The 27,967-nt window shown below is 37.3% G+C and overlaps 1 protein-coding gene across 2 annotated transcripts in view; it reads left to right on the forward strand.

The window, feature by feature from the left end:
- PDE10A (phosphodiesterase 10A) overlaps positions 1-25,455 on the forward strand; it is a 190,527-nt gene extending 165,072 nt beyond the window's left edge. The window contains exons 16-22 of one of the 2 annotated variants that reach the window (XM_014951028.1): positions 408-558; positions 2,576-2,731; positions 5,975-6,147; positions 8,541-8,652; positions 13,153-13,233; positions 16,311-16,399; positions 21,176-25,455. In XM_014951028.1, coding sequence (XP_014806514.1) covers positions 408-558; positions 2,576-2,731; positions 5,975-6,147; positions 8,541-8,652; positions 13,153-13,233; positions 16,311-16,399; positions 21,176-21,293 — 880 coding nt within the window. In that variant the 3' untranslated portion in view covers positions 21,294-25,455. The remainder of the gene's footprint in view (positions 1-407; positions 559-2,575; positions 2,732-5,974; positions 6,148-8,540; positions 8,653-13,152; positions 13,234-16,310; positions 16,400-21,175) is intronic. The other variant, XM_014951029.1, reaches the window with a different exon arrangement.
- The last annotated feature ends 2,512 nt before the right edge of the window (positions 25,456-27,967 follow it).

Below are 27,967 nucleotides of genomic sequence, written 5' to 3' on the forward strand. Positions count from 1 at the left end.
GATTATTTATTCTGTGTCATTTACTTTAAAACTCCTATTTTCTATTTTGATCACAAATTATGTTTTGAAATGGTCCATTAGATGCTGAATTTCACTATTTGGCAGGTTGAATAGATACCAGTTTAATGAAACCACACTTCAAGTTTCTGGGAGGTTATGCGATGGTGTTGCCTGAGGTGGGTAGCTTGACTTGTGTTCCAGAACTTTACAGATTAAACTAAGATCATTCTCAGGTGTACACTCTCCTCTGTCCTTGCCAAAACTTGAATGACTCTTGTAATCTATGAGTCATCTGCAACAAGAGTCAATCCTAGCAAGAAGAGTAAATCTAAGAGCATCTTTTATCCTCTGTTGGTTATTTTCACCATTCTTATTTCTTGTGTCTGACCAAATTAATTTCTTTCTAGCTTTGAACTTGAAAAGCTGTGCCGATTTACTATGTCTGTAAAGAAGAATTATCGCCGTGTGCCCTACCACAACTGGAAGCATGCAGTTACTGTTGCACATTGCATGTATGCCATACTTCAGAACAACCAGGGGCTTTTCACTGATCTAGAGGTAGGTGAGATGATTGTATTAGTTACCAGACCTCATCAGAGGTATCAGCCATCATAGAAGTACATTTTCTATGCTAGAGTTTTGCTGTCAGCTTGGGCAGAGTGTATATAAAGGTCCCTGCAGAGGAATGGGTGTGATTGGAAAGCCTGAGGAAGGAGAATTATTTAGATTCCTAATCCTAGTGCTTCCTTCCCATTTTTTGGATTTGCCTACTGAAGAAGCAGCAGCAGGTTTGCTCTAAATTCATGTACACGTTTTGACGTTCTCCCTATTCTAAATTTATGGTAGGGAGTACTGTCTATCATTAGTACTATGTGAAACTTGGGGAACTAGGATGGGCTGGTCTCAGGTGAGGGATGATGACATGAACCTTGATAGACTTAGAGATGAGAAGTATGAAACACTGAAAAGGGGACTCTGGTCTAGAGACAAATAGATCCAGCAGCAGGCAGTGGTCATAGGGTTGGGATCCAAGCAGGGACAATAGGTACAAGGTCAAGAGCACTGGGGTTTGGCATTTTATAATCCTGAAGGACTGAGACAAGAATGACTTCCTGGGACGTGGAAAATGGGAAAAGCTAGGCAAAGAGAACCATCTGGTACAAGGGATGGACTGATGAGAACTGTTAAGACTAGAAAACACACAGGTTTCACAGGATGCAACAAGAGAATTAAACTTGGGCAGTAAGGACAGAAAAGCTTATGCCCACTAGATGTAACATATAGCACAAAGGATTCTGAGACTCATATTTCTTTTGCCATCAGAGACTGTTTTGCCCCTCCTGATACTAATGAAAAGCAGATACCGGCATCCTACAGCTGTTACTGCATGATTTCAAGTAACATAGGTGTGTGTTGTGTTCCTAAGGATTCCATTTCCACTGAGGATCTGTGTGGGCATGTGATGCTGCATCATCTGTTTTAGTAGGTGCTTTTTAAACATGCACTTCACAAGATGCAGTATTAATAGCATCATTAAAAATAAAAATGAAGGCTTTAGAATAAAAGTGAAGGTCTCAAAATCAGAAATACAGTTAAGGCTGCTAGAACCTTATTTTTTCATATTGTGAATTTGTGATAAAATCTTTAGTTACATCATTTTTGCAATTTTTCCACAGAATCATGTACTTCGGTACAGTATGCAGGTTGGATGTTATTAATTTAATACGTGGTTAATCAGTATTCTTCTTCTGCTTCATTGTTTAGCCTTATCCTTGTTTACTGAACATACATCAGAATCAACTCTAAGACAGAGCTGTTAAGTCTATAAAGACATTTTTGTGATACTCCATGCCAACAGAGACTGCTTCACAAACATTAATGAATGTGTTTTCGAAACACACCTGCTGTGTGAAAATCTTTTGCAAGTGTTCCTGTATTTTGTGTGTTGAAAGAGAGATTTTTGGGACTCCATTTCTTCAGGATGTTAAGATTTAATTAAATAAATAAAAAATAAATCAGTTACTCTCTTATTTTGTTTACAATTGCTGCTGTCCAGCATTTCTCTAGCTCACATTAGTAACTTCCTAGAAAGAGTTTTACCTACGAAGCTTTATCAAGTGTCTTCGAGGAGAATTACAGAGGCAGGTATAACATTGTACTTTGGCACAGATGTCTTGACCAGGAGATCATAAATGTTATGTATTTTCTTTCCTTCAATAGCTGCACTCTTCTTTTTTTTTTTCAATAAGCACGGTAAGGATTCAGTGAATGAATGATCCGAGTTTAAAACTTGGATTTTTTCCTGAAGAAAAATCCCTCCGATAGGATGGGATTTTGCAACAATGTTTTTTAAAATTCATAATATATAAAAAGTTTGAATTACAGTTGGACCAAGAATTTTAATTTAGCGTATCCTCACTTTTATGTTTCTCGCAATTTTAAGGATGTTTCTACACGTGATTTTTGAAGGCACTGTAAGCCTAGGGCAACTCTTACGGTATTTTGAGGAAAGAGTGACATCTAGGGGCAGGAAATACATCCTACTTTTCATGTTTATCTCTATTTTTTTTTATAGCGAAAAGGTCTTTTAGTTGCATGCTTGTGTCATGACCTGGATCACAGAGGTTACAGCAACAGTTATCTTCAGAAATTTGATCACCCCTTAGCTGCTCTCTATTCCACATCAACAATGGAACAGCACCACTTCTCGCAGACTGTGTCCATCCTGCAGGTAGGATTATTGAAATTGTATCTTCTGTGCAGTAGACTCCAGTGGTGGAAATAAGAGTCACATCATTATCCAGTAGATTTTCTGAAGCATGCTTAATTTAATTTCTGGATTGTAGTGCTCATTTAGAAGAGTGGTAGATTTATTACAGCAAGATGGGTTCCCACAATTAGCAGACCAAGCATTAAATAACAGTGCAAAACATAGCTTTCTCAAAATCTTGATGTTATAAGAAATATTGTGTATTTGAAGGTCTTTGCTTATGGCCTTCCTGTAGAGGTTTTAGCTTCTGGATTAATGAGGTTTTTTCCTATGACCATATGGATTAGGAACTTCAAAAATAAAAAATCAGTTTCTTACTTGCTAGATACTTCTGGCATAATGTGCTTCAACAAAATCTTCAACTGTCCTGAAATTCTGAATAAAAACTCAAGTGCTAGCAAAAGTTTGCATGAGAAGTTTGAAAACCTGCTGTAATAAATTCCACGAACATTATATGTGTGGCATGATGGAGGAAATGTTAATTTTGCAAGCATGAAGAGTTTAAGCTTGTTTCATGTGCTTTTTTGTTATTCAGCAATTTGAAATAAAAAACCAACTGTGTAAGGTATTGTATGAAAGAGAGCTCATAAGATGAGATGAAGTGTCTGTATGTTTGATGAGTAGAAAACTACAAGAAAGCATGCAGATGCATTTCGGGAAATCCAAGTGTGCTACTGACACACAGATATTTTCTCCTCAGTGAATTTTTTTTTTTTGTGCTCAATTAGAAAACTGAGAACTCTCACCTGTGAAACTACTGCCAGTCCATAACATACTTGCGCTCACTGGTTTTAGTTTACCATACACACGCTCAGTGCACAGCCTTACCAGGCTACTGTGCCACTAATTCGTTATTAACTTTTCTTTCTTTCTGGTCTTTCAGGGGGAAGATAGATATTTTCTTAAATATCTAATCACTTTTTAGGAAAAATACATATTCTGTGTTGTATTCAGAAGCACATCTTGTGATTATGGTTTTAGGTATCATATACATTTCATCAGAGAATGTAAACTTTATGTCTGAATGCTCCTCCATGTAGGAGGGTGTCATTGAGTCCTTCAGTGGTGGTATGTCATTAGCTTTTTAGTATTCACTCTTTGTGTGAGTTTGTGCGCAGTGAGCAAGTTCCTCAGTCATTAACAATTCTCTGTCCCGCTATGGCTACGTGAAGCAGACTTCTGTCATTCTTCAAAAATCATTTTGCATTTTTCCTGCAGAAATGTTGTAATTGGTGAAAGTCCCATTTGCCAAGAGGGCCGGAAACCCTTTTGTTTCTGTACTACCTCCTAGCTCTGGCCATCACTGTGAGTGATGAAAGAGAGAGAGGTGGTCAGGGCTGTAGAGTGGATTCAAACACTGCCTACCTGAGTGCCCAGAGGTGGTGATTAGCAGCAAAGGCAGATTAGAGCAGCCTTTTGGATTTGCTGTTTTTTGTTTGAATCAAAAAGCTTTACTAAATTCCTGGGTTGTTGCAAAAAAAAAAAAAAAAATCCAACCAACCTACCAAACCCTTTAGGGTTTATCTCAATGAGTTTTAATTTTATGTTAGTAACCTGCAGTACTTTTCACTGTTTGAAACTTTATAGCTGCTTTGGTCATCCATCTGCAGTTCTAGCCTACACCAATTTTATGAATACAGAGGATTCTATTCACTAGCTTTAGCTCAGCAGGGAAAGAATAAAATCTTAGGAGCTATACTTCATATGTACTACTCAAAAACCTAAGTGACGTGCTCAGAAATGGCAGTTTCTGTCAGTACTTAACAGAATCAGTTCTTTTCTAGTAGTATGAACAGAAGCTGTCACAGTGGACTTTCTGATAGTGCAGCTTCTAAAGCCTAAAGAATAGAATCTAGATTACTTCAAATATCAGAGCAAATAGCCTTTTCTAGTGGATTAGGCAGTAAGGTTGGGGAGGAAAGTGTCACCAAAACCCTGAATCATGAAAAGTAGTAGTAGTCATTTCCTGCTCCCAAAGTGTTGATGATGGGTTAAAATGTTCTGAATTTTGTTTTTTAAACATTGTGTTCTATGACTTAGGAGTCTGTCAAAGGAACATTGAGACATAGACGGATGTATTTTCTATTTATTATTCACAATAAATCTACTTGTCCAAGTAAAAATGTTGGAAAATGACGTTTACGTTCCGGATGGTGAGAGAAACCAAGCCTATTTGTACCACGGAGGATTTATTTTGAACAAATTATGTAAATGCTTGACAAAAGTCAGGGAAACTTTTTATGAGCTTCAGCCCAAATGTCAATTAAATGTCAAAACACATCTGCATTTGATATATTTTAATAATATTTTCTATTTGTGAATGTGCACACCTCAACATGACTGGCTTATTCATTCTTATTTTATTCTGTTTCCTCTCAATAGTAGGAAGAATTTTGACAAGTTGTTTTCCAAATCTTAGAGACAGCGAATAGTGTTGACTTTTCAAAATGGGATATAGCTTCATGAGCAATCACAGTACATGGATATTGTCAGTTAAATGTGCAATAATACATAGTGGAAGTTGAAAAAAGATGACAGTGGCGTGTTGCCAGAGCCTCCATAGTGGAAGCCATTGTCATTGGTTCATGATTCAGTCAACTCATGGTTGAACAAAGCAGCTTTTTCCCCCTAAATGTTCATATACATTAAAATATTGTAATTAACTTGATTTCTATAGATAAAATTGTATCAATAATTGCAGCAATTTCAGGCACATTTCATTTGGAACACTATGAAAACAGAATTATTTTAGTACTTCAACTTGGATATTTCCTTATCCATATTATATGTTATGCAGGATCAAAATTGTGCTTCAGAGTGAATCAGACACTCAGTTTACCAACTTGGCAATGCAGTACTCTGGATTAGGATTGAATCATGAGTTCCCAAACTAATACTGTCTGGGAGTGCTGTGTCTGTACTGCCTATAAATCGGGGAAGAAAAAGATAGCATTTTTCTCTGTTAATACATTTAGGCTTCAGGACGAGTAGTTCCAAAACCAAATCAGTGGTTTAGTCATAGGTTTCATGACTGTATTTAAGAAAGAAAGATAAAAATGGGAATTTCAGGCTGTCAACATTTGAGTTTGCAACAAAAATTGTCATTGGGCTGTAAAACCATTGTAATCTGTCTGGTGAAGGAAAGACTGAAATCATCTCAGAATTAGAGCTTGTGCTTTTTATTGGTTTTTTACTTTTTCATAGCTGGAAGGGCACAATGTCTTCTCCAATCTGAGCTCCAGTGAATATGAGCAAGTACTTGAGATCATCCGGAAAGCCATCATCGCCACAGACCTTGCCCTATATTTTGGAAATAGAAAACAGCTTGAAGAGCTGCATCAAGCAGGAGCATTAAACCTTAAGAACCAAGCACACAGGTAAAGAGGCATAACCAGTATTAATTCACTATGGCATTAGTCCCAGAAAGAAAAACCTTATTTTTGCAAAAAAAAATCTGTATACACGGTAACTTTCTTAAATGTGAGATTTCAAAGACCAGTTGTGTGTAAAATTCCAAGTATGTAACAGTAATTTCCAGTGTTTTATATTTACATATCACTGCCTTTGGATGTCATCTATACAGTTCAGTGACAGATCATCCGCAGAGGAAAGTTAGTGCCCAGGCAGTGAAGTGGTGGAGGAAAAGGATATAGTGCAATAATTGCTTAATTTTATTTTTACGTCATTATTTTTATTACTCTGTCAACGTGCATTTTTTGGAAAGAATTCTGGTCAGATCTCAACCTTAGTGAGTTAAGATAGCAGCAAGTTTTAAAAGTATACAAGTGCATATATTCATATTCATAAATATTTGACTGACCATATAAAAAAAACATATTGCACTCTGGATGAGAGATGTTTCTCAGGCTTCATTAAAGTGCTCATGCAGCCCTTCATGAATCCTGTCATTAATCTAATGTGGCGAAAAATTAGAGAGGTAATATGGGAAAAAAATTGAGTCATGATTATGATGTCTTTTCAGAGGGAACTTTGGTACTTGGGTCTTCTTTCTGAGGAGTTTTACAGGGTTTTATGAGTAGTTTTGAATAAATGATTTCAACACTCTAGAAAGGGCAGTTTTTAAAAGCTTATTTCCAAGTATGGAACTGAAGCTTGTCAGATTTGAATAAACCTCAACATTTTAAAAAGACAAAGATATAGTAGTTACCAATAATCTAAGAATGATATTTACCAGAAATCTTGATTTACCAGACATCTTGGTTTATAAAATTTAAATGGGATCACAACTGTCTAGTGTGCAATTGAATATTATGTTTGTATTTTTTTATCTTGCCTGCCCTCCGAGCATTTTTGATGCAAAGCCATGTGCCCGAAGTTAGGACATTAGTTTGTAATGTGGCTAAAGAGTCCAAGACTTGTAGTTGGTATCTCTGCATGCTATGGAATGCTAAATTTGGTCCTTATGTGGCTGATGAATCCTCTTTCTTAACTCAGGGGAATTGAACTTTGCCATTTATCTATTGATTATATTATTTATTTGTATATTTTCCTTGGTATATTTGTCTGTTGGTACAGTTTTAATGATTGTCATCATATTGGCATGCAAGTTAGCAAGTTGTGTGCTTTTTCCATGGAATAGGCATTATTAATAAAGATGTAGGTGTCCTTAAGTGTCATCTTAAATTCTCCATTGGGTGGAAAACACATGAATTCATTCATTAATTTGCCCGTTTTCTTTATAAAACTTAGATTCATAAACCATAGGTTTGGGTAGTGGACAAATGCTAGAAAACTGTTTAAATAAGATTTTTTTTGTGTGTGTGCCTTATTCTGATAATGATTATAATCTTACTGTTGCTGCTCAGGTATTCTGTGACCAAATTTGTCAGTGTATGGGACAGAGTTATGTGTCAGATTCTTGTTCTGTCAGGGTTAGAATTCACTCCAACAAAGCAGTGACAGAGTACCCTGAGATAGACTCAGAACTAGTCTTTTCCTCTTTTTGGAGCAAATGTGCCTCTCTTTTTAAAAACCAGAAAGAAATGCCTTTTCAGCCTGAAGAAGAGGAGGCTGCAGGGAGACCTAATATCAGCCTTCCAGTACCTGGGGGGGGCTACAGGAAGGCTGGGCAGAACATGTTTACAAAGGCCTGCAGTGACAGGAGGAGGGGCAATGGCTTTAAACTGGAGTGGAGCAGATTTAGATTGAAGATTAGGAGAAAGTTCTTTACTGAGAGGGTGGTGGAGCACTGGAACAGGTTGCCCAGGGAGGTGGTTGAGGCCCCATCCCTGGAGATATTCAAGGTGAGTCTCGATGAGGCCCTGGGCAACCTCATCTAATTGGGGGTGTCCCTGCTGACTGTGAGGAGGCTGGACTAGATGACCTTTGGAGGTACCTTTCAGCCTGGATAATTCTATGATTCTATGATTTTATAAACGCAGCAGCAGATTATGACATTTTTCTTTTTACGGACTTGTACTGTATTTTCAGATATTTAAGGAGGGGCATGTGAGTGTTTTAACAGGCAGGCATTCTTGTGTACTTTTCTATGAATGTGATTGTGTAGAGGATAGTCAATGAACTCTGGTTGCAAACAACACAGGGAATGCTACAGGGAATATAATTTCCAGTTTGTAGGATGCCTTGCCAGTGAGTCATAAACAAGTGAGGAAGAAACAAGCAAGGCAGGAGAAATTTTGTAGTATATACACTTTGCTGCTGATTGAACTGAAGAAGGGCAAATAAAAACTTTGTAATGTGACCATTAATTCTTTACCAAACTTACAATTTAATGTATTTTTTCTTGTAGGGATAGAGTGATAGGTCTGATGATGACGGCTTGTGATTTGTGTTCTGTAACAAAGTTGTGGCCAGTTACCAGACTGACAGCCAATGATATATATGCGGAGTTCTGGGCTGAGGTATGTATGTTGCTTTTTGTTTACTGTCTTGTCTTTATGAATGGAAGTATCCAGGAAGAAAAACCAACTATAAGTATTGGATGTCTTAATGTGCTTGTTTTAAAAAGTGTTAGTTTGTGCATGCATGTGTTTTGTTGTTTACTCTGAAGATATTTAGAGAATTAAGTTAGCTTCCTAATTTTCAGGCAACATTTTTTCTCTCTGTTAAAAATGAATGTAGAAAGTGGGTCCTAACATAAAGTGACCAAGCAACAGAACACAGAAGAAAATCTGTAAAGTTTTTTAAGTTACTAACTGTAGTTTTGGAAGCTTCTGTTTGTATTTTAGAAATCCAAAATATGAAACACACTTACAAAGCTGTAGTATGAGTCCATGAAAAACCCTAAAATTTTTCTCATCTGACCATTTCAATCTTTTTGTGAGCCAACTCAACAACTACAGTGTTGAGAGCGCTGATTTTTTAATATACTGAAAGTTACGCCACAGATAAGATGTGAGAATTGAAACAAGGCATTGAGCTGTGCTAATGTAATCATGTTCATAAATAAAGATTCAATCTCTCGCGTGTCTTACGCTGAGCAAATGTTATAATAATTTAATTTTTAAAGTGGAAGTGACTATTTTAGGGATAAGGAATGAATTCTGAGGGTGTTGCATAGAATTGAATTATGCAGTTTTAGAAGATACGCTGTATTTTCAGAACTACCATTGAACATGTGTGTCATAAAATGTTCTTTTCTGTTATGTGTCCTATGCAAGTCTGCAGAATTCAGTGGGATTATTTCTGTTTTACATGGGTGTAAACGCAGCAGCAGATTATGACATTTTTCTTTTTACGGACTTGTACTGTATTTTCAGATATTTAAGGAGGGGCATGTGAGTGTTTTAACAGGCAGGCATTCTTGTGTACTTTTCTATGAATGTGATTGTGTAGAGGATAGTCAATGAACTCTGGTTGCAAACAACACAGGGAATGCTACAGGGAATATAATTTCCAGTTTGTAGGATGCCTTGCCAGTGAGTCATAAACAAGTGAGGAAGAAACAAGCAAGGCAGGAGAAATTTTGTAGTATATACACTTTGCTGCTGATTGAACTGAAGAAGGGCAAATAAAAACTTTGTAATGTGACCATTAATTCTTTACCAAACTTACAATTTAATGTATTTTTTCTTGTAGGGATAGAGTGATAGGTCTGATGATGACGGCTTGTGATTTGTGTTCTGTAACAAAGTTGTGGCCAGTTACCAGACTGACAGCCAATGATATATATGCGGAGTTCTGGGCTGAGGTATGTATGTTGCTTTTTGTTTACTGTCTTGTCTTTATGAATGGAAGTATCCAGGAAGAAAAACCAACTATAAGTATTGGATGTCTTAATGTGCTTGTTTTAAAAAGTGTTAGTTTGTGCATGCATGTGTTTTGTTGTTTACTCTGAAGATATTTAGAGAATTAAGTTAGCTTCCTAATTTTCAGGCAACATTTTTTCTCTCTGTTAAAAATGAATGTAGAAAGTGGGTCCTAACATAAAGTGACCAAGCAACAGAACACAGAAGAAAATCTGTAAAGTTTTTTAAGTTACTAACTGTAGTTTTGGAAGCTTCTGTTTGTATTTTAGAAATCCAAAATATGAAACACACTTACAAAGCTGTAGTATGAGTCCATGAAAAACCCTAAAATTTTTCTCATCTGACCATTTCAATCTTTTTGTGAGCCAACTCAACAACTACAGTGTTGAGAGCGCTGATTTTTTAATATACTGAAAGTTACGCCACAGATAAGATGTGAGAATTGAAACAAGGCATTGAGCTGTGCTAATGTAATCATGTTCATAAATAAAGATTCAATCTCTCGCGTGTCTTACGCTGAGCAAATGTTATAATAATTTAATTTTTAAAGTGGAAGTGACTATTTTAGGGATAAGGAATGAATTCTGAGGGTGTTGCATAGAATTGAATTATGCAGTTTTAGAAGATACGCTGTATTTTCAGAACTACCATTGAACATGTGTGTCATAAAATGTTCTTTTCTGTTATGTGTCCTATGCAAGTCTGCAGAATTCAGTGGGATTATTTCTGTTTTACATGGGTGTAAAATGGAAATCAGGCCCACAGAGTTGTAGCATGCACATAGCATGGAGATTGTTGTCCTGCCTGTTGCATGTTGATTATGAAATTCAAAATGTGCATGGCTTGTGGGTGTTTTTTTATTTACATGTTCTCTTTCTCTTAATTATGAACTGCTCAGACTACAATAAAATAGGTGAAAAATGCAGACTGTATAAGCTCAAAGATCTAGATCAGTACTTTCTGAAATGTCACCACTGGAAAGTGAATAGTCTTATGGGTGATATAATGGAGATATAATGTTGATGTAACTTATGATCCAGTCAGGATGGCTGACAAATCCAGCCACAGGTGTAAATGCTTCTGGAAATCACGTATGTGTTTGCATATACTGAGCACAAGAAAACACTCGTGTTTCTAGTGCATGAGTTCCATCTAAATTTAATACTTTTTTACTGCGAGGGTGATTTACGAGTGGCTTTGGAGTCTCCATCATTGGAGATAGTCAAAACTTGACACAGCACACTGCTCTGGCCGATCCTGCTGGGGTAGGTGTGTGGGGTGGATTGGGTGATTCAAAGAGGTCCCTTCCAACCCAAACCATTCTGTGATACCTTTTTCTTTTGAGGTGAAATGGTAAACATAAATCTGAGCTTTGTTCATGAGGCTGCAAGGCTGCAGACAGTCTTGGATCAATCAATTGCAGTACTTCAAGCAAATGGAAAAAAATTTAATATTATTTACTCAGGGTGCATAAAAACAAAATTTGCTTACAGTTTGTAAATAATCGACTGAATATCTGTGCTTGGAATTGTTACAGGCATCTTATTTATCAGCTGAGGAAGGAGGCCTTTACTTTTGTTTCTTTTCACAGTAAAATGAGGTTATATTCAATGATTCTAGCCTCTCTAACTACTTGGAGAAAGAAATAATATGATGCGAGAAGATAGTACAGACATCAATTCAAAAATAACTTCCTGATTACAACTGTTGGTTTTAACTGAGAAGGATCATAGTTAATAGGTGTTGTTGAGGCCAAATATGCGAGAGGGAATTGACTTCCAGAAGCCCCAATCTTTTCTACCCTCAAGGTAGTTGCAAGGCAGTCAAACAGAAAGATAGTCTGCTCAGACCAGAATCAATTTATTATATTGCAAACTTCTCTTTAAGTAAAGGTGCCAAAATCCTCCCTTGAAAGGCTCATTGGCATTTGAAACGTGGCTTGATAAAATCTTATGAGAAAAGTATATTCCATTATCTTCTGGAGATGCCTTCACTAACTGTAGCAGAAGCATAGAACACAGATTTAGGGAGTGTCCCAAGCTTTCAGATAAACTTTTGTGAGCTGAATCTCACAATAAAGGACACAGATAAGCATTGTATGAGCAGTTATCCTGCATAAACTTTCTCTCTAACTAAAGAGTATTGGGTCTGACTGGGATGGAGTTACCTTTCCCCATAGCAGCCCTCATAGTGCTGGCACTACCTCTTGGACACGGGGGAAGCTTCTGGCATGTTCTCACTTAAATCACCCCTGTAGCCCCCAGGCTACCAAAACCTCACCATGCAAACCCAGTACATAAGGTTAGTGATCTGAAGATCTCATTGACTTTGGAATCTCAGACATGAGCAGTAGCCAAAAGCAACCACTGCCATGGCTGTAGTTAGCTTTATAACCTCAAGATTAAAGGTATTTTGTGGTGTTTTGACAGTGCATTTGAGACATAAGCGTAATGGAAAACATGGGTTGTTAAGGAGTAATTGTGTTCAGGCCCAGTATAGCACTCAGAAATGTGTTTTGGCTGCTCTGCTGGTAATGGGTGAAATCTAAGGAGAGAATTTTCTCTAGTACATTACATATATCTGGTCTTTGGATATACTACATCTTTCCCAGTATTCCTCTTATGAGTGTAATGGATAACATACTTAGAGAAGGATGTTTGACAGACAGCTTCTTCAAAGCAGCATGGTGAAAAAGATTGGATTGTTGACATTGAAATTAATCTATTTTACTCGGCTTCTCCTTGGATGGGTGAGTTGTGTTCTACTGGTCGTTGTATTGTAGTGCTTTAAACAGTAATGTTTTGAAAGATGAGACTAGCTATGAATAGAAGATAATACAATGAACTGATTTCTTTGGTTTTATTCTTCCAGTTGCTTTTTATTATGGAGGTGCCCTTGGAAGCAAGGAAGATGTGTGTACATTGACTCAAAAACTTCATTTTCAGTATCTGCTTTTTACATTATCATTTAGGTGAATGTGTAATGTAGGCTCATTAGCCCCTCCTTAGGCACTTTTCTGAGTTTGCCTTAGATCAGTACCAGACATTATATTAAATTCTGGATTTTTAGGTTGACATACAATAGAAGATGGAAATTCAGACCTCAGTAGTCCTGATTTTTGTTTTCCTAAGCTCACTCTCTGCTTTTCTCCAGGGTGATGAAATGAAGAAAACGGGTATTCAGCCTATTCCTATGATGGACAGAGACAAGAAAGATGAAGTCCCTCAGGGTCAGGTATGAACTCTCTTAGTTAAATGATGTGTTTATAGTGTTTATAAAACACATATGAGAAAAACTCTTCCTCTAAGTGGATGGACCACAAGGTAGGGATTGGGGGAGCGAAGTCCTTCCCACTGTCAGCAAAGATCAGATTCCTGACCACCTGAGGAACCTGAAAATTCAGAAGTCTATGGGACCAGACGAGATGCCTCCCAGCACAAGAAGTGAACCCCATGAAGTTCAATAAGGCCAAATTTAGGGTCCTGCACCTGGGTCAGGGCAACTCCCGGTATCAATACAGGCTGGGGGATGAAGGGAGCGAGAGTAGCCCTTCTGAGAAGAACTTGGGGGTACTGGTGGATGAAAAGCTGCACGTGAGCCAGCAATGTGCACTGGCAGCTCAGAAACCCAACTGTATCCTGGGCTGCATCAAAAGATGTTTCTCTTTTAAACACAATAAGTATTGTTCCAAGGTCTTCATCAGGTTCTTTTTTACTTTGTGCTCTGTTTCATGCTTAATAGTATAAGAGTAAAATATTAAGCATGATAGGACATTAAAAGCCAACTTTGGTAGTATATTTGTAGCTACTGTATCTACCATGTTACAGCAAAATGTGAGATTTAGGACATATTTAATTCTGTGAAAGTAACCATTCCTGTATTTATGTAGAGACTGAAGACTTTAGTAAAGTATTATCATCCGTTTCCTTGGGCTGTAACAAAAAGCATTAATGAGTATTTTTATGTGGATTTTAATTAAAGCATTAATACCTTATTTGAATGACAATTATGTTTAGGAAATGAGGATTTGTATAAACATGTAATCTCTGAAAAAACCTATTTCTGCCTCAAGTACTCATCTTTGAGAATATCTTGTGCTTAGCTCTTCCTCTTGAGTGGCTGGATCAGTTGGTGACTGTTGAGCTTTACACCCTTTGCAGCACAACTCATGTAAGGTCTCTGAGCTTGGCGTGTTACTACTGTGGAGCCTGCACTGAGAATTTTTTTCTGATTCAGCAAGGATCCCATCACCCTCTTTTCTGCCCCTCCTTTTGGAACATGTGAAGAAAATAGAAATGACAAAACTATGCAGTGGCCTGAAAGCCCTTTTAATAAGGAAGTCAAGCCATCTTGAGTAATGAAGGGAGAGAGAAGGAACAGTTCACGTGCTTCAGCCATTTAGCTTACTCCAGAAATATAATTTTCAAAATGAAAATAAAAAGTTTACTCTTATGCAGCAAGGGTTAAAATCTTAAAGGTGCTTTATTACTTCAGTCAGAAAAAAAGATACCCTCTAGTTCTACTTGTTTATGCATCTTTAGGATAGACATACATTGCCTCTCCTGCAGTGATCTCAATAATTTGCTCATACCTGAGTGACCACTAGGCTTTCTCTCTAGCCACAGCAACATAAAAATAAATCTGGAATAATTTATTCAGGTAATCTAAACCTTTTACAAAAGGGATTTGTTTGAGTTTGCTCTGGTCAGAAATGGAAACTCTCACAAAGGAATGTTTTTAATAAGCTTGGCTTTATTCAAAACCTAAATCCATTGAGCCTTTTAGGGTTTTTTCTCCTTGATTGATGTACATTTTAGCTTAAAAGCTTTCAGGACCTTCAAGGACACATTTTATTATAAATACTGGGGTTCCAAAGAGAAGATTGTTTGGAATATATTGCAGATGAACTTAGTTTGGTTGAATTCTTTCATGTTTTGCGATGGCAACACATTTCTCATTGAGCCAGAAGGTCTACAGTGTGACTGTACCTAAGCTCCCATTTTAATTTTTAATAGCTATAGGTAATGTGCTATACTGCAGTGAAACACAATAGTCCCCCTTAAAAGCAAACAAACAAGAAAAAAAAAAAAAAAGAAAAAATACAAGAAAAGAACATAAGAAAACAGTGCACTCTGCAGAACAGCAAGCATTTTGTTGATAAGCAGACATCACAGCTGAGTGCAGCCTTGCCTTCTCACCAGCTGCAGTTTCTTTCTGTTGGTTACATCACGGTTACTTCAACTCAGACTGTTGGGTTCTCAGGTCAGAAAATGTATCTTATTTTTTAAAAAGTACAGAATGGACTTGGTTATGTAGCACTAGGGGAGGAATCTCGGTGTTAATGGAGGTGATGTCTGAATAAGGGCCAATGTTTAGGCTCTTAAAAAGATTTATTACCAAATGCTTTGGTCACAGTACAATACATGGCATTTCACTAAAAGATATTTAAGAACTCTACCCAAAGAAAAGGGATCATAGTGTGCTACTGTAATTATTATGAGAGTCTGGTATAAATGAGTGATGTTATAATGGATCTGAATTTTACCTGTCATACTTGCTAATAAAGAAGTAACATTTTCTAAAAATTCCCTCATGTCATGACAATTTAGCTGTGACATGGTAGCTGTCATAGGCCCCTAAGCCTGTATGAATCAGATATCATTAAAAAGGTGCTCATTTGATGTTCTCTAAATAGATTTATATGATAATGGTAAAAATATATCACTGAACCATATACATGAAAAGAAATTGCAAACCAATTATGGATCACAGTGCACATCTTTTAAAAACTTTCCAAAGGTGCAAAGCCCCTACCAGCTCAAGTGAATTGAGCTATGGCATACATACTCTGGAGGACATCAGAGCAATCCACAATCTGATCATATTTTGGGCAATGTTGCACAACTTTACTTTTTAAAAAAAAATTTTGATCACAAGAAGAATGTTTGCAGAAATGGCTCTGCGATCTGAACCTACTTCTTGCCACTACTGACACCAAAAACCCAGATGGATCCTGAGTAAGTCAACTGAATCAATTGGATAAGAAAAAGTCCTGTAGAAAATCCTGCCTGAAGCAGCTGTATTAGTCATAAAACAGAGGCAGGTAAGCAACTTGCAGTTGGCAGAGACTTCACTGTTAGTGTTTCATTTTAAAGTATTCAGATATTAAGAGGAGGTGCAGAAGTATGAATTATAACATAAGCAGTAATTAAGTCAGTAGTCAGCAGCTTTGAGATAGTTGGCTGATAACTTTCAGCATTGTAGTTTGGCAACATTTAACTTTTTTTTTTTTTCATTGTTGTTTTTCATAGATTGGGTTCTACAATGCTGTAGCCATCCCATGTTACACCACTCTTGCACAGATCTTTCCTCCAACTGGGCCACTACTCCGAGCGTGCAGGTGAGTAAATGTGCAAACTTTTGCACAGCATGGAGCTTGGTTAAAAAGCAAACGTGTTTTGCAAGTTTGTCTGGAAATACAGACCTTTAATTTCAGAATTTACAAGCAGATAAACAGGGATATGCATCTCGCATTAATCTATGCAGAAACCCAGAGGCAATAACTACTGTCTGGGACTATCCAATGCAGATCTACAGACACAGCTGATTAAAATGTATTTGACGCTTAAAGCTCTTAGACAGAAGCTGGCTCAGTGCTTACATATCCCTATTTAGGCTGGTTCAGTGCAATTTCCCTCTGTGTCCTTTTTACTTCAACATGGTTCTCACAACTAAGATTGGCTAGAATTCTGTTTCATTAAAAAAATGTGGTTTTGACATGTTTTATTTCATGTCATTATAAAAAACCAGGAAAAGAAAGATCCCTGGAGTATTCAGTAATCGGGAGTGTAAGAGTAGTGCCACTGGGAGGTGAGAGAGGCAAATGTAACTTTGCCCTATCAAGCAGTTGGGATGTAGTTTAGGATTTTCTGAAGGAGAGGAAAGAGTCCTTAATTGGCTCCTTCTACCCTGGAATGATGGTGGTTCTCTTTGTAGGTAGTTCGGTCAAATAATCATAACCTGGACTTTAGCAATCTTTTCCGACAACACTTTTATTGAAACCAGTATGCTTCATGAAAATGTTCCAGTTTCAGGTTAATCAGTATTCTCTAAAGAAAAACAGTTGGTTCATACAATACCAGCGAACTTTATTCAGGGCCTATTATTTTTCTATGCTCTTACTTAGCACCTCTCTCTTTTTTTTTTTTTTCCTCTTGTCGTTCTTAAATTCTAGCTTGCATTGAACTTTTTCTTTGTCCTGTAAGGCAGATCTACCTACTATGTCACTTTTCCGATCCTGTGGACACAGATCTGTGTGAAGTAACAGAAGGGTGCCCACTAAGTACAAAATGCTATGAAATTTTTGCATAGTGGTTAGCAAAAATAATTTCATTTGCACCCGAACAGTGTTTCATATAGCTATGAGAAGAATATGTAGGTCTGGACCAGTGGGACAGAGGACTATCTCATGTGAAACAGTGACTATCAAGGAGCCATCATTAATAACAGTCAGTTGCTCTAAGGTCCTGCTGCTGGGCATGGCTGTGCAACCCTTAGATGGATATGGAGGGAATATTAAGTAGGATTAGAGACTAAACCTCTGCAGTTATTACATTAATGGGGCTACAGCTGGAATCCTGTTTAGCATCTGTGCTTTAAGAAGAGTAGATAAAGACACTAGCAAATAAGATTAAGAAAGAGCTTAAAGAATATTTTGAGACCTTAGTAGTGAGAGACTAAAAAAATCTGACATGATCTATTTAGTTTATCCGAAAGGATGAGTTTTTCAGAATCTGTAACTTTCCCATAATATGTTTTCTGATCAGACAAGGCTCATTAATTTAGCAGGTAAAGACTACTTGAAACCCAAAGGTGCAAACAAGTAATATAGTGAACGTCTTTTTTAGCATTTGGAATAATGTCAGTTGAAGATCTTAAGCCAAGGCTAGGTATACTTTTTAAAAGAGAGGGGTAAAAGGGATAGGGGTCTGAGACACAGTTACTGAGAGGAAATTGCCAAGGCCTGTCTCCTCCAGGCCCTCAGGCTAGGTGATCTTTATAGTTGTGTCTTCCGTCCTTAGAAGCTATGAAAGTAACAATGTCTGGTAAATAATAAGCAGTAATTTGTTATCCTAAATTGAGTAATGTGGAAGTATTCATAAGTGCATATTTTAGTGGTTCTATCAGTTACAGTATAGTATTAAACTCTTCTCGAGTTTCAAAATGCCATGGAGTGTGTTACTATCATAACTGTATCGAAGTCCAAATCGTGATTTGGAGTTTTAGTGCGGGGTAGGAATATGTACTCCTTGAGCCACATTGACCTAATATGTACATGTTGATAGTTTGAGTATAGATAATTGAATAATGTGTACTCTGACAAATAAAGAAGAGTTGCTTTCAGTGTGAAATTAGAGAACATGAAGTAAACTACAGAACTGCTTGTAATCCTTTCAGTCTTTACGAGGTTGTAACTCACCCAACTGCTTTACTGAGGGGTAGTCTGAGATCTTGGAAGTTTTCTAACTTCTTCCTCTTTGTAATCCTTGCATGAAGGCAGCTAGTTGCAGCTGTATTGATGGCTGAAAGCTAAGTGGTCGCTTATTCGATCCATGTAACTGGAGCATAGGTTGTGCTTTGCGTAACCGTGTTTTCAGTCAGAAAGATTTCTACACTGTTTACCTGGACTGAACAGCATCAACCCACCCTCAGAAATGCAGTAATGCTTATCATGAGTGTTTCCAGTTACTTGTTTCTACTCAAGCAGATGCAGAACTGGGGCATAGATGTCTGGATGGGGTTTAAGATCTCCATAAAGCTAGAGCTTCCTGATAAACCACACCCTGGCACAAAGTCTTCTGAGGAGCACTTTGATAGTTTTAGCTTAGCCTTGAAATTACCCTCTGCTGTCTGTCTGAGGGGCTTGAGGAGGTGTTGAGAGTTTGGACTTGGAGATGCAGAGTAGGAAACCAAGAACACAGATCTATCTTCAACTCCCCAGTTACTAAAATGTATGTTATTGCAGGGTTTAGGTTACTCCCGAGTGTTTCAAATAGCTGATTTTGCACCACATTTTCTTTCCTTTATTTTTCACGGGTAACTTTTGTTCAGTGTGATGAGAGGAATACAGCCTTATTCCTGTTTGGTATTGCCTCAGCTACTGACTGAACCCATTTTGATATCACCCTTTCACCAGCTTGTTCTTGGAAAGCAGTGTTTGAGAAGCTAAATTGTTTGGAACACAGAAACCAGCTGCAAATAATAACAGCAGAAGCACCCAAGACAGCATGTCAGCATCCAGGTTTTACTTTTGAGAGCCTCTGGGCATTTATTCCAGACACTTAGGAGCCAGGGAGGAGCCAGGGCTTGATTGGGAGCACAAAGGCAAATGAAGTGTATTATCTACATCTTTAAAAAAAAAAGTGTCAGTCACTGATTTCCCTGAGGTAAGGCAGCTAAGAATCCAGAAGGTTTTATTGTCCTGTAATTTATTCCACATTTTTAAATACTGTCTTATCATTCTGTATAGATCAAAATTACCAGCTACCTGTGTTACAGTGTTCAGAATAAATCCTATGTATGTTTTGTAGCACACGTACTTGCTAGGCCTACCAAAGTGGCAAATCTATGATAGCACATTTATTTTGAGTTTGAGATGAAGTGATTTAATTTTCCTATATTTCAGACCAAATAATTTTAAACATTTTGCGATGCGCTTTCAAGTTTTTCAATTCTTGCTGAAACTGATATAATTTAAAAATATTTTGGCTGCGGTTCTCCTCATTACTTTCTCAATTTCAGGAAAGAGACCTAGAAATAGTGACGGTTCTGTTTTTCTGATCCTTATTGCCTGATTGTATTAGCTGATCTTCAGTGCCATATTAACGCTGCCTTCATGACTTCCAGTTGGCCTGGAGCTCTAGCAGAGCAGGTTTCCATCTGTGTGCAGAAAATGGTGTGGGTGTTCCCCTAGAGGGCACCAGCTTTCTTCAGTAAACTCCATCAGATCCTGCCTTCCCCCGTCCCTGGAAAATGCAACATTTTCTCTTCTTACCTGTTTTCTGTGCTTTCAGCTCATTATTTGCTATTTTATCAACTGTTTCAGCAAAGCTGTGACATAAAAATCAGAAGAGCTCTGCCAGTAAATTCCGATGTAATACGATAATATGACAGATAGCATGTAAGACCTTAGTACTTTTACAGTCCTGTTTGTTTACTGAAGACATCTGAGAACTGTTGTTTTAGTAACTAGGTATCTGATAGTATGAAACTGAAACAGTTGAGCTTAATCTGTTTCTCTCTGTATTGGAAGACTGAATGCTAGATTTGGCTGTAGGTCACATGTCTGCTATTGGATACCATCAACACAGGCTTCCCAGTCACTGGAGTGGTATTACTGTACAGCAAGTAAAATTATGGGGCTGAACTCCCTTCAGATCATTAGAACATTGCGAACTTAATTTCTCATCATTTTATGGCTTGGGAACCAAAATTTGGACTTGGGGGAAGGCCAGGCTGTGAGGCAGTAAAAATTTCAGTCTCAAGGGATGGGTACTCTTTAAACGTAGTATATGAACAGTATGAACACCACATTAGTAACTGAAAGCTGATATTCTGATGTTGGCATGCAAGGTTTCATACATGGTTAGGCAGCCTGCGTGCAGGAGTTTCAGAAGGCTTAATGCCCTTCTGTTGTTTCCAATGAAGGAAGTTTCCTGGCAAAAGTCCTGGTCTCTGTGGTGGTTTTGAAAAGGGCCAGAGTCTGCTGTGGTGAAATCCCTGAAGTCCAAAGTGAGGAAGGCCGCTTGTCTCCAGGCTTGTTGTTTCAGAGTCTCTACAGACATGTCTCTCTTGGGTCACAGCTGAATTTTCTCTGCAGCCATGAGGGCTAGAAATTTCTAGAGCGGGAATCTTTAGGTTCAGGGCTTGTTCTGGGGAAGGTATGCCCTAGGCTTATATACAGTCAACGTATATGTATATGAGCCACACAGGATTACAAAATGGGCTAACTGAAGGTGAAGGATGAAATAATGTAAAGATGATAAAAGCTTGGATGATATGCAGGTAGTGCATAAAACTACTTCTCAAGTACAGTACAGCAGACAGTATTGTTAGGAAGAAATCCCAATAGACTTATGAACAATGCTTTACCTCTGTGACTTTTTTGCATCTGCAGGGACAATCTCAACCAATGGGAGAAAGTAACAAGAGGTGAGGAAGCATCTATATGGATTTCCTCCCAGTCCCATGCTCCTGGGACCTCAGATTCACTTCCTGTGAAGATTGATGACTGAACAGCAGTAACAAATTGCTTTAACCTGAAAAGCATCCCCTCTTTTTGGGGGGGTTGTTGTTTTTGTTTTGTTTTGTTTCATTTTTATTTGGAAAAAAAAAAAAAGAGGAAAAAGAAAAGCTACAAAATGCTAAGAAGCAGATCTGCCTAGGAAGGTAACACCCATGGAGTTACCTCGGCTAAATGACTCTGGCAGCAAATCTCCTGACCTACACCAGTGACACAATGTGAACAGAGGGAAAATGACAACCCAGATGTTTTGGAATCAGCTATCAAAAAAGAACTTACGACTTGTGAATATAAAAGACTGGCCTTATCTCATGGGCTACATTGCTGAGGCCTTAATTTAAAACTCATGGGGGGCGGGAGGGGAGGGAACTTAGGGGGTACTTCTAAATTGTATCTTTCTAGTAAGGGTTTCAATGGTACTTTTATTATACCGTACTGTGGCTGGCTTTAACACCAGTGTCACTTGGGAGTTCTTGGCTATAAATAGAACAATATACCCATTGCTGTCGTGAATGTTTATGTGTGATCTACTTGTAATCAGTTTGAACTCCAGCAGAATCCTTGGCAACTGTAATTCATGCTTAGGTTACAGTGAATTCTCTTGCTGCAAACTAAAGGAAAACCAACATTCAGGTTAAAGGTTTAAAGTACTTCATTAAGTATCGTGATACAAGTTGTCTGTCAGTCACAAGGCAAACATTGAAAGAACTAGTGATGGTGCTTTGTTCTTCAGAATGATTTATAAACCTAGACAACTCCTCCCTTAAAACACTGGAAGTACTGGATATTTATCTCCGATATGACAGAGAGTATCACGTTGGGGATTTTGTATCCATAGTGACATAAGTATCAGATTAAAATTAAAATTTAAATGTGACAGCAAAGATTTCCTTGCCTAGCTCACAATTAAGTACAGTCATCATTTTTATTTCTACCTGCTGAGTTGTATTTTAAAAGGTATTAGAAACATACTTGAAGTATGCTCTCTGCTGGGAACAAAAGCCTTGTCAGAAAGGTCAGGTATGATAAGAGGGATTGTGGTACCATCACAATAAATCAAAAATGTTTTTGTATTCACTAGCTTTTGTGTTGCACAGTAACACTGCATGTCTTCTACTGCTCTTTTTCCCCATCCCAACAGAAGTGAAATTAGGAAAATTCTCCGTTTGTCTGTTTGTTTTTTTCCCCTAGTTTAGCAAAATTTCCAGGCTTAGAACTGCCTTTCTCAGAGAAAGAATAACTGACTGAAGAAAAGTACTCTAAAATATTGTGTTTACAGTTCTGTGCTGACTTAGGCTTCAGCCTTACAAACTTATGCACAGATTTTAAGACCTTACATTCAATGCCACTCTTAAATTTAGTGCAATTGTACAGAGTATGTTTCAACAACACTTAATTTGCCTTCCATCTTTCACTTAAAAATAATGAGAAAAAAAAAGTCTTCACATTAATCCACACAGTAGGTGAAAACACAGTCTTTGCATACCTTTCACATACAGCCTATACTGCACTATATGCTATTTCACAGATAATAGTGGTTCCGTGATAACATGCCATTTGTGTAACTGCAACAAATAATAGTAGTGACTTAAAGACAGAGAACAGGTTGTCTTTTTCTATGTCGCGTCTGTTGAGTTGTATCGCTCTAAGAAGCATGCCATCTTATGGGTTTCATGTAAATGACTTGGACTTTTGAGTTTTGCCTTTTGTTATGGTCGAGCACATACCAGTATCTGTACGTGTGTACAGTATGTGATACGTAATCACATAATATATAAATGCACCTAAGCCTTTGCAGTAGATAGATACCCCAGAGGTTGAGAACTCAATATAAAGTTGTCTTATTTGTATGATATGTTCCTAGCAGCAGCCCCATTATTTTTTTGTCAGTTTGCTTTACCAATTCTAAGTGCAGAAATTAATGTTTGCTGCAGCAAACTATTTTGGAATAAAAAAAATGGCAGGAAACAATTACACCAAAGTAGAATCAATAGTGTCTCACGCTGTGTCCTCTGCTTTAATCCTTAGCAGTTCTAACTAAATCATGTAGATGCAACCTTTCATCCACTAAGTGCTTGAGACAGTCTACTATTCCTAATTTACATGGAAATTCTCCAAATCTATGGTGACTACAAAAATACTCTGGAATGGAATGTTTTTCCTTCATGGGTAAAGTATATTTGCTGTTATTCTTCCTCTTTGAATGCTAATCTTACAAGCATTGCAAAAATATTCCTTATCACACTGTGTCTGAGTTATGGAAAACTTTTAATTCATTGTTTATCCATTGACAGTAAACATAACTTCACTAGTTCTGTTACTTAACATTCAAAATATTAGCAGTACCACATAATATTTTATATTTTGAAGTTTATAAGTACTGATACAGAATATGTTATCCTAAAAAATTTGTCAAATTGACAAAAAGTTGCTCTATTAAGTCAGCTAGGTATTGTTTCTGATACAGAATTATCCAAACCACATAAAATATATGTTTGCTATAGTACAATGTCCACTAGAAGTAAAAATTTTGGTTCCAGTGGTTGTGGTTTGGTTTGTTTTCCTGTTGTGAAAAAGAAAGGTCATGACAAAATGTTACTTTTTGTTAGCACCTAGACCACCAATGACAGCCACAATGGGCTGTCTATTCTAAGTGAATCAAGCATTTACAGAGTGCAGAGTGCATTATTTTTGTTAATAATTCCAATTATTTTTCCCTTCTAAGCCCAGTAAAGGTAAAAGGACAGTTTGAAGCCATATCTGAGCATTTCTAATGTATTATGAGATGGTGCATGAAAAGTATGGACTAAGTGAGATAAATAGGTGACATAGCATGATACTCATATGAGATATTACATATTTTATTATAGCACTGACAAACTCCATTGGTATAATTAATCTCTGAATTTTGTACAGTAGTGCAACGTTCTGCTGCAATGGTTCAACTCATGGCAGTATTTTATTTTTTTTTATATATGACCATTAGAGAAATGCAAAAGTGGTTGTTGTTTTGTTTTTTTTTTAAGTTGGATTATATGATAAAAAATTTTTAGCTTGGAGAGGGCATGCAGTGTGGAATTCATCTTTTTATGTGGCACAGACTTCTTCCATGTGTTTAAACTTAGAACAGTGTGATCAGTTTGCTGTGACTGCATTTAGAGCATTTAGTGTTAAAATTGTAGGGATAGCAAACAGCGCTGTCCATGTTAAAAAATAGAGATTGTTAGGCGCTCAAAACAATTATGACCCTCTTAAAATAATGCATTTGCCTCAAACACTGTGATATAGGAACAACTCTGTGCAGCGGAACGATTAATGTTGTTCATACTAAACACAGGAAAGGCTTTCTGCACACTACTATGAGGAAGTTCACGTTCAAACTTTAGGTTCTGTATCCCAATCTAGCAAAGGCACATCACAACTCTTGTTTTGCTTTCTGACCAAAAACTGTGCTCGATTGTAATACGGGTGTATACTCTGTCAAAAAAACCTAAAATAACGGACTGCTTTCTAGGGTAGATCAAACTGATTTGTAGAGTAGATTCATATATATTCAAAATTCAGGTTGGGCTGTTATGTGAAGAAGAACGAACTTCAAGGTAACAACATTCAACTTTACTACATTTAGTGAGCTGAAAAATTTGTTTTATATATATATATATATTTACACACACATATATATATATATGATACATATAAACTATCTTTGTAAAAAAAACAAAAAAATATGCAAGTGCAATAATTTAAAGAGGTCTTAACTTTGCATTTATAAATTATAAATACTGTACATGGTGTGTAATTTTTTTCATGTATTCATTTGCAGTCTTTGTATTTAAAAAACAAACCTAAACCTTTACTATTACGTTTGTACAATAGAACAGTAAGCATTTATTATGATATAGTTAAGTTGTAAATAAATTCACAAACCAAACAGCCAGTACATATGCATATATGGGTGTCCTATTGTGAAACCTGTTTTTGCTTTTACTGCTGGCTTGAGCACAGCAACACTACTTCTGTGGATATGTAATTATACATATAAATATATGTATGATACATAAAATATATTTAGAAATGTTCATAATTTTAATGGATATATCTATACATATACTTTGGTGTGAATATTGCTGAATACAGAGTTTTTTTTAATATTATTTTTCATGTTTATTTTTGCTATTATTGGGAGTGGAAGTGAGGGGTGGAAAGTGTGTGTGAGTGTGTTTGTGTGTTTGTACCACAAGTAATCCACAGGAGAAACAGAATCAAACCATCATGCATTCCTTTAAAAAGGTAGTGCCTGTTTTGCCCTGTAATTGCAGTTTACTGCTTATGGTGTGTTTTCCCAACATAAATTCATTATTTGAAAAAAAATAAAATTATCACCTATTGCAAGTTCACATCATTGTGGACTGCAAAGGGATCTGCTTTCCCATTTTTCTTCCTGCTGCCAGAGAGCTCGCTGTGCTGTTGACAGATAATTCCACACAGATCCTTGCTTTGCCGCTGTCAAACGGCAGGACAGCTAGTGCGGAATCTCTTCCTACCTTTTGGGAATTATGGAGATACTCAGGTGTTGAATTATAGAAAAATAATCCTGCACCCAAATTTTTATGGTTTGGTAGTCCTAAGTGGTAAAGGACTTTGACAGCTACCAATACCCTGAAAATATAAGGTAGGTTGAGAGAACTGAACAGCAAAGTTCTGAACAACCCATTAGCAGATATTTATAAAATTGGTAACCAAAAATGGGAAGGAGGGGGAGAAATAATCCTGTGTATTAATCTACCTAATACACTGATTTGCTTCAAAGATGTCTTACGCTGTTCTTGCTCTGTAAACAGAGTATTCATTGTTTACAGACCTGAGAGTGGCCTTGTGTCTATGACTGCATGACCCTTCTGTTCTCAGAGAAAGACGTTGAGCCTGGGATAGAAAGGTCTACCTGAGCTGTGTCTCCAGTTCTCAGCATGGCCTCCAAGTGTTCCTGGTCTCCCTCCTCACCGAAGGGACTCAGCATTGCTGGGATTACTTGTCCAGAAGCAGTGTTTCCAGGGCAACTGTTTCAATTTAACTACTGCATGCAGTTGTCAAAACCAAGTTTTACAAAATGTACCTAGGTTTGTGCTGTTGTGACCAGCCCTTCCAGAGAACTCTGTTTGCTGCAAGGCACGAGCTGCTGGGGCTAACTTTTGTCATGAAACAAACTGAGCTGACGTAATTTTTGAGGAGCTTATTCATTTAAGTTAAAACTTTCCAAATTATTTTGAGGGACAGGCAATACAAGAGGAATGTTTCTGTGACTACTATTAATTTGGTCCTTTCCACCTGTTCCTACATTGTTGGCAAGGAACTGTAGGCTGAACTCAATTAATGAATTTCTGGTAAAGGTTTTCAAATCGATGGCAGTCAATATCACATGCCTTTTCATATTTTTCTGTTTGTCATGCAGACCTAGCTCTTGTAGCACAGCACGGTGCTCTGTACTGAGGGTCACTGCGCAGTCGATATGCTTTCTTTAACATTTTTAGCCCTTTGGTATTGAAAAACATTATCACAGACTTAGAAAAATCAACCCATCAATGTACTCCCTCAGAGATATTTGAAAATGTAAATGTAAAAGCACCTTAACTGAAACTCATTTAAGTTTGGGGAGAAAAGGAGTATTTCTGTTGGTTTTGAGGAACTTTGAATTAAGCTTATTTGAAAGTATCCAAGTGCTCAATAAGATCCTGTGCTCATTTGAGTCAATTGTAAAGGACAGAGACTTCAATGGATTTCACCCACTCAACAAGTGTTGGAGGTTACTTTGTTGTACTTATTTTGAAGACAATTACTAAGGAGAAATTCCCCTTCCTCACTCTGTAGTCCCTCTTCCTCAGATTAGGGAGGAAAGATTTTTTTCAGTATGTTTCAGTAACGCTCTAGGAAAAGCTACCTGTACCGTGGTGTTGCTTACAAAGAAGATGATCCTTGTCTCCAGTTCAGGAATGAGTTACAGAGAAATGCTTCAGAAGGTGGTTGGTATGCACATAAGACCTGTTGTTTAACAGTCTTCTAAAAGTAAGTGGAAACCTGAGACTCAAGAACTTTGAGAAGATGAATTATACCAGGTAAAGTTTTCCTTTCATGGGTTTTTGGGTTTTGGTGGTTTGGTTTTTTTTTTGGTTTGTAACATTGCTGTAAGCCCTGTGAATATAGGTGAGGATATGATGTTTGTAGAGCTACTTCTGCTCCTTGAGCTGTATTTATGCTACTTATGGAAGCAACGTAAGTTGTTAATGAACACTATTTAACAAATATATGTAAATGAGAAAACAGGGCTTGTAAAATACAAAAACAAAACAAAAAAAAACTAACAAAAAAAGAAACTTTTGGAAGCACCTAAGAGAGTCAGTGTCTGTCAGAAGCCTTTGACAATTTTGCCAATGTTAGTAGCAGTGGTGAATGTGGTACAGTGGTGAATAGTGGTAGTTTGGAATTAGTGCTGATGACAAGTTGATCATTGAGAAAAGTGGTATGAAATTCCTCCTCCTGTCCCCAGGAGAGCATTGCCATCAAAGCCTAGATATCTTTTATTGGTGATATACCAAAAGCAGTAGTGAACAAAGTGCCTGGTCCATCAAGCGAACCTAAGGAACTTCTACGTGGTCTGGGACTTGGAGCTAA

Source organism: Calidris pugnax, unplaced genomic scaffold (genome assembly GCF_001431845.1).
Source record: "Calidris pugnax isolate Ruff unplaced genomic scaffold, ASM143184v1 scaffold24, whole genome shotgun sequence".
In the NCBI taxonomy this organism is placed as follows: Eukaryota; Metazoa; Chordata; class Aves; order Charadriiformes; family Scolopacidae; genus Calidris; species Calidris pugnax.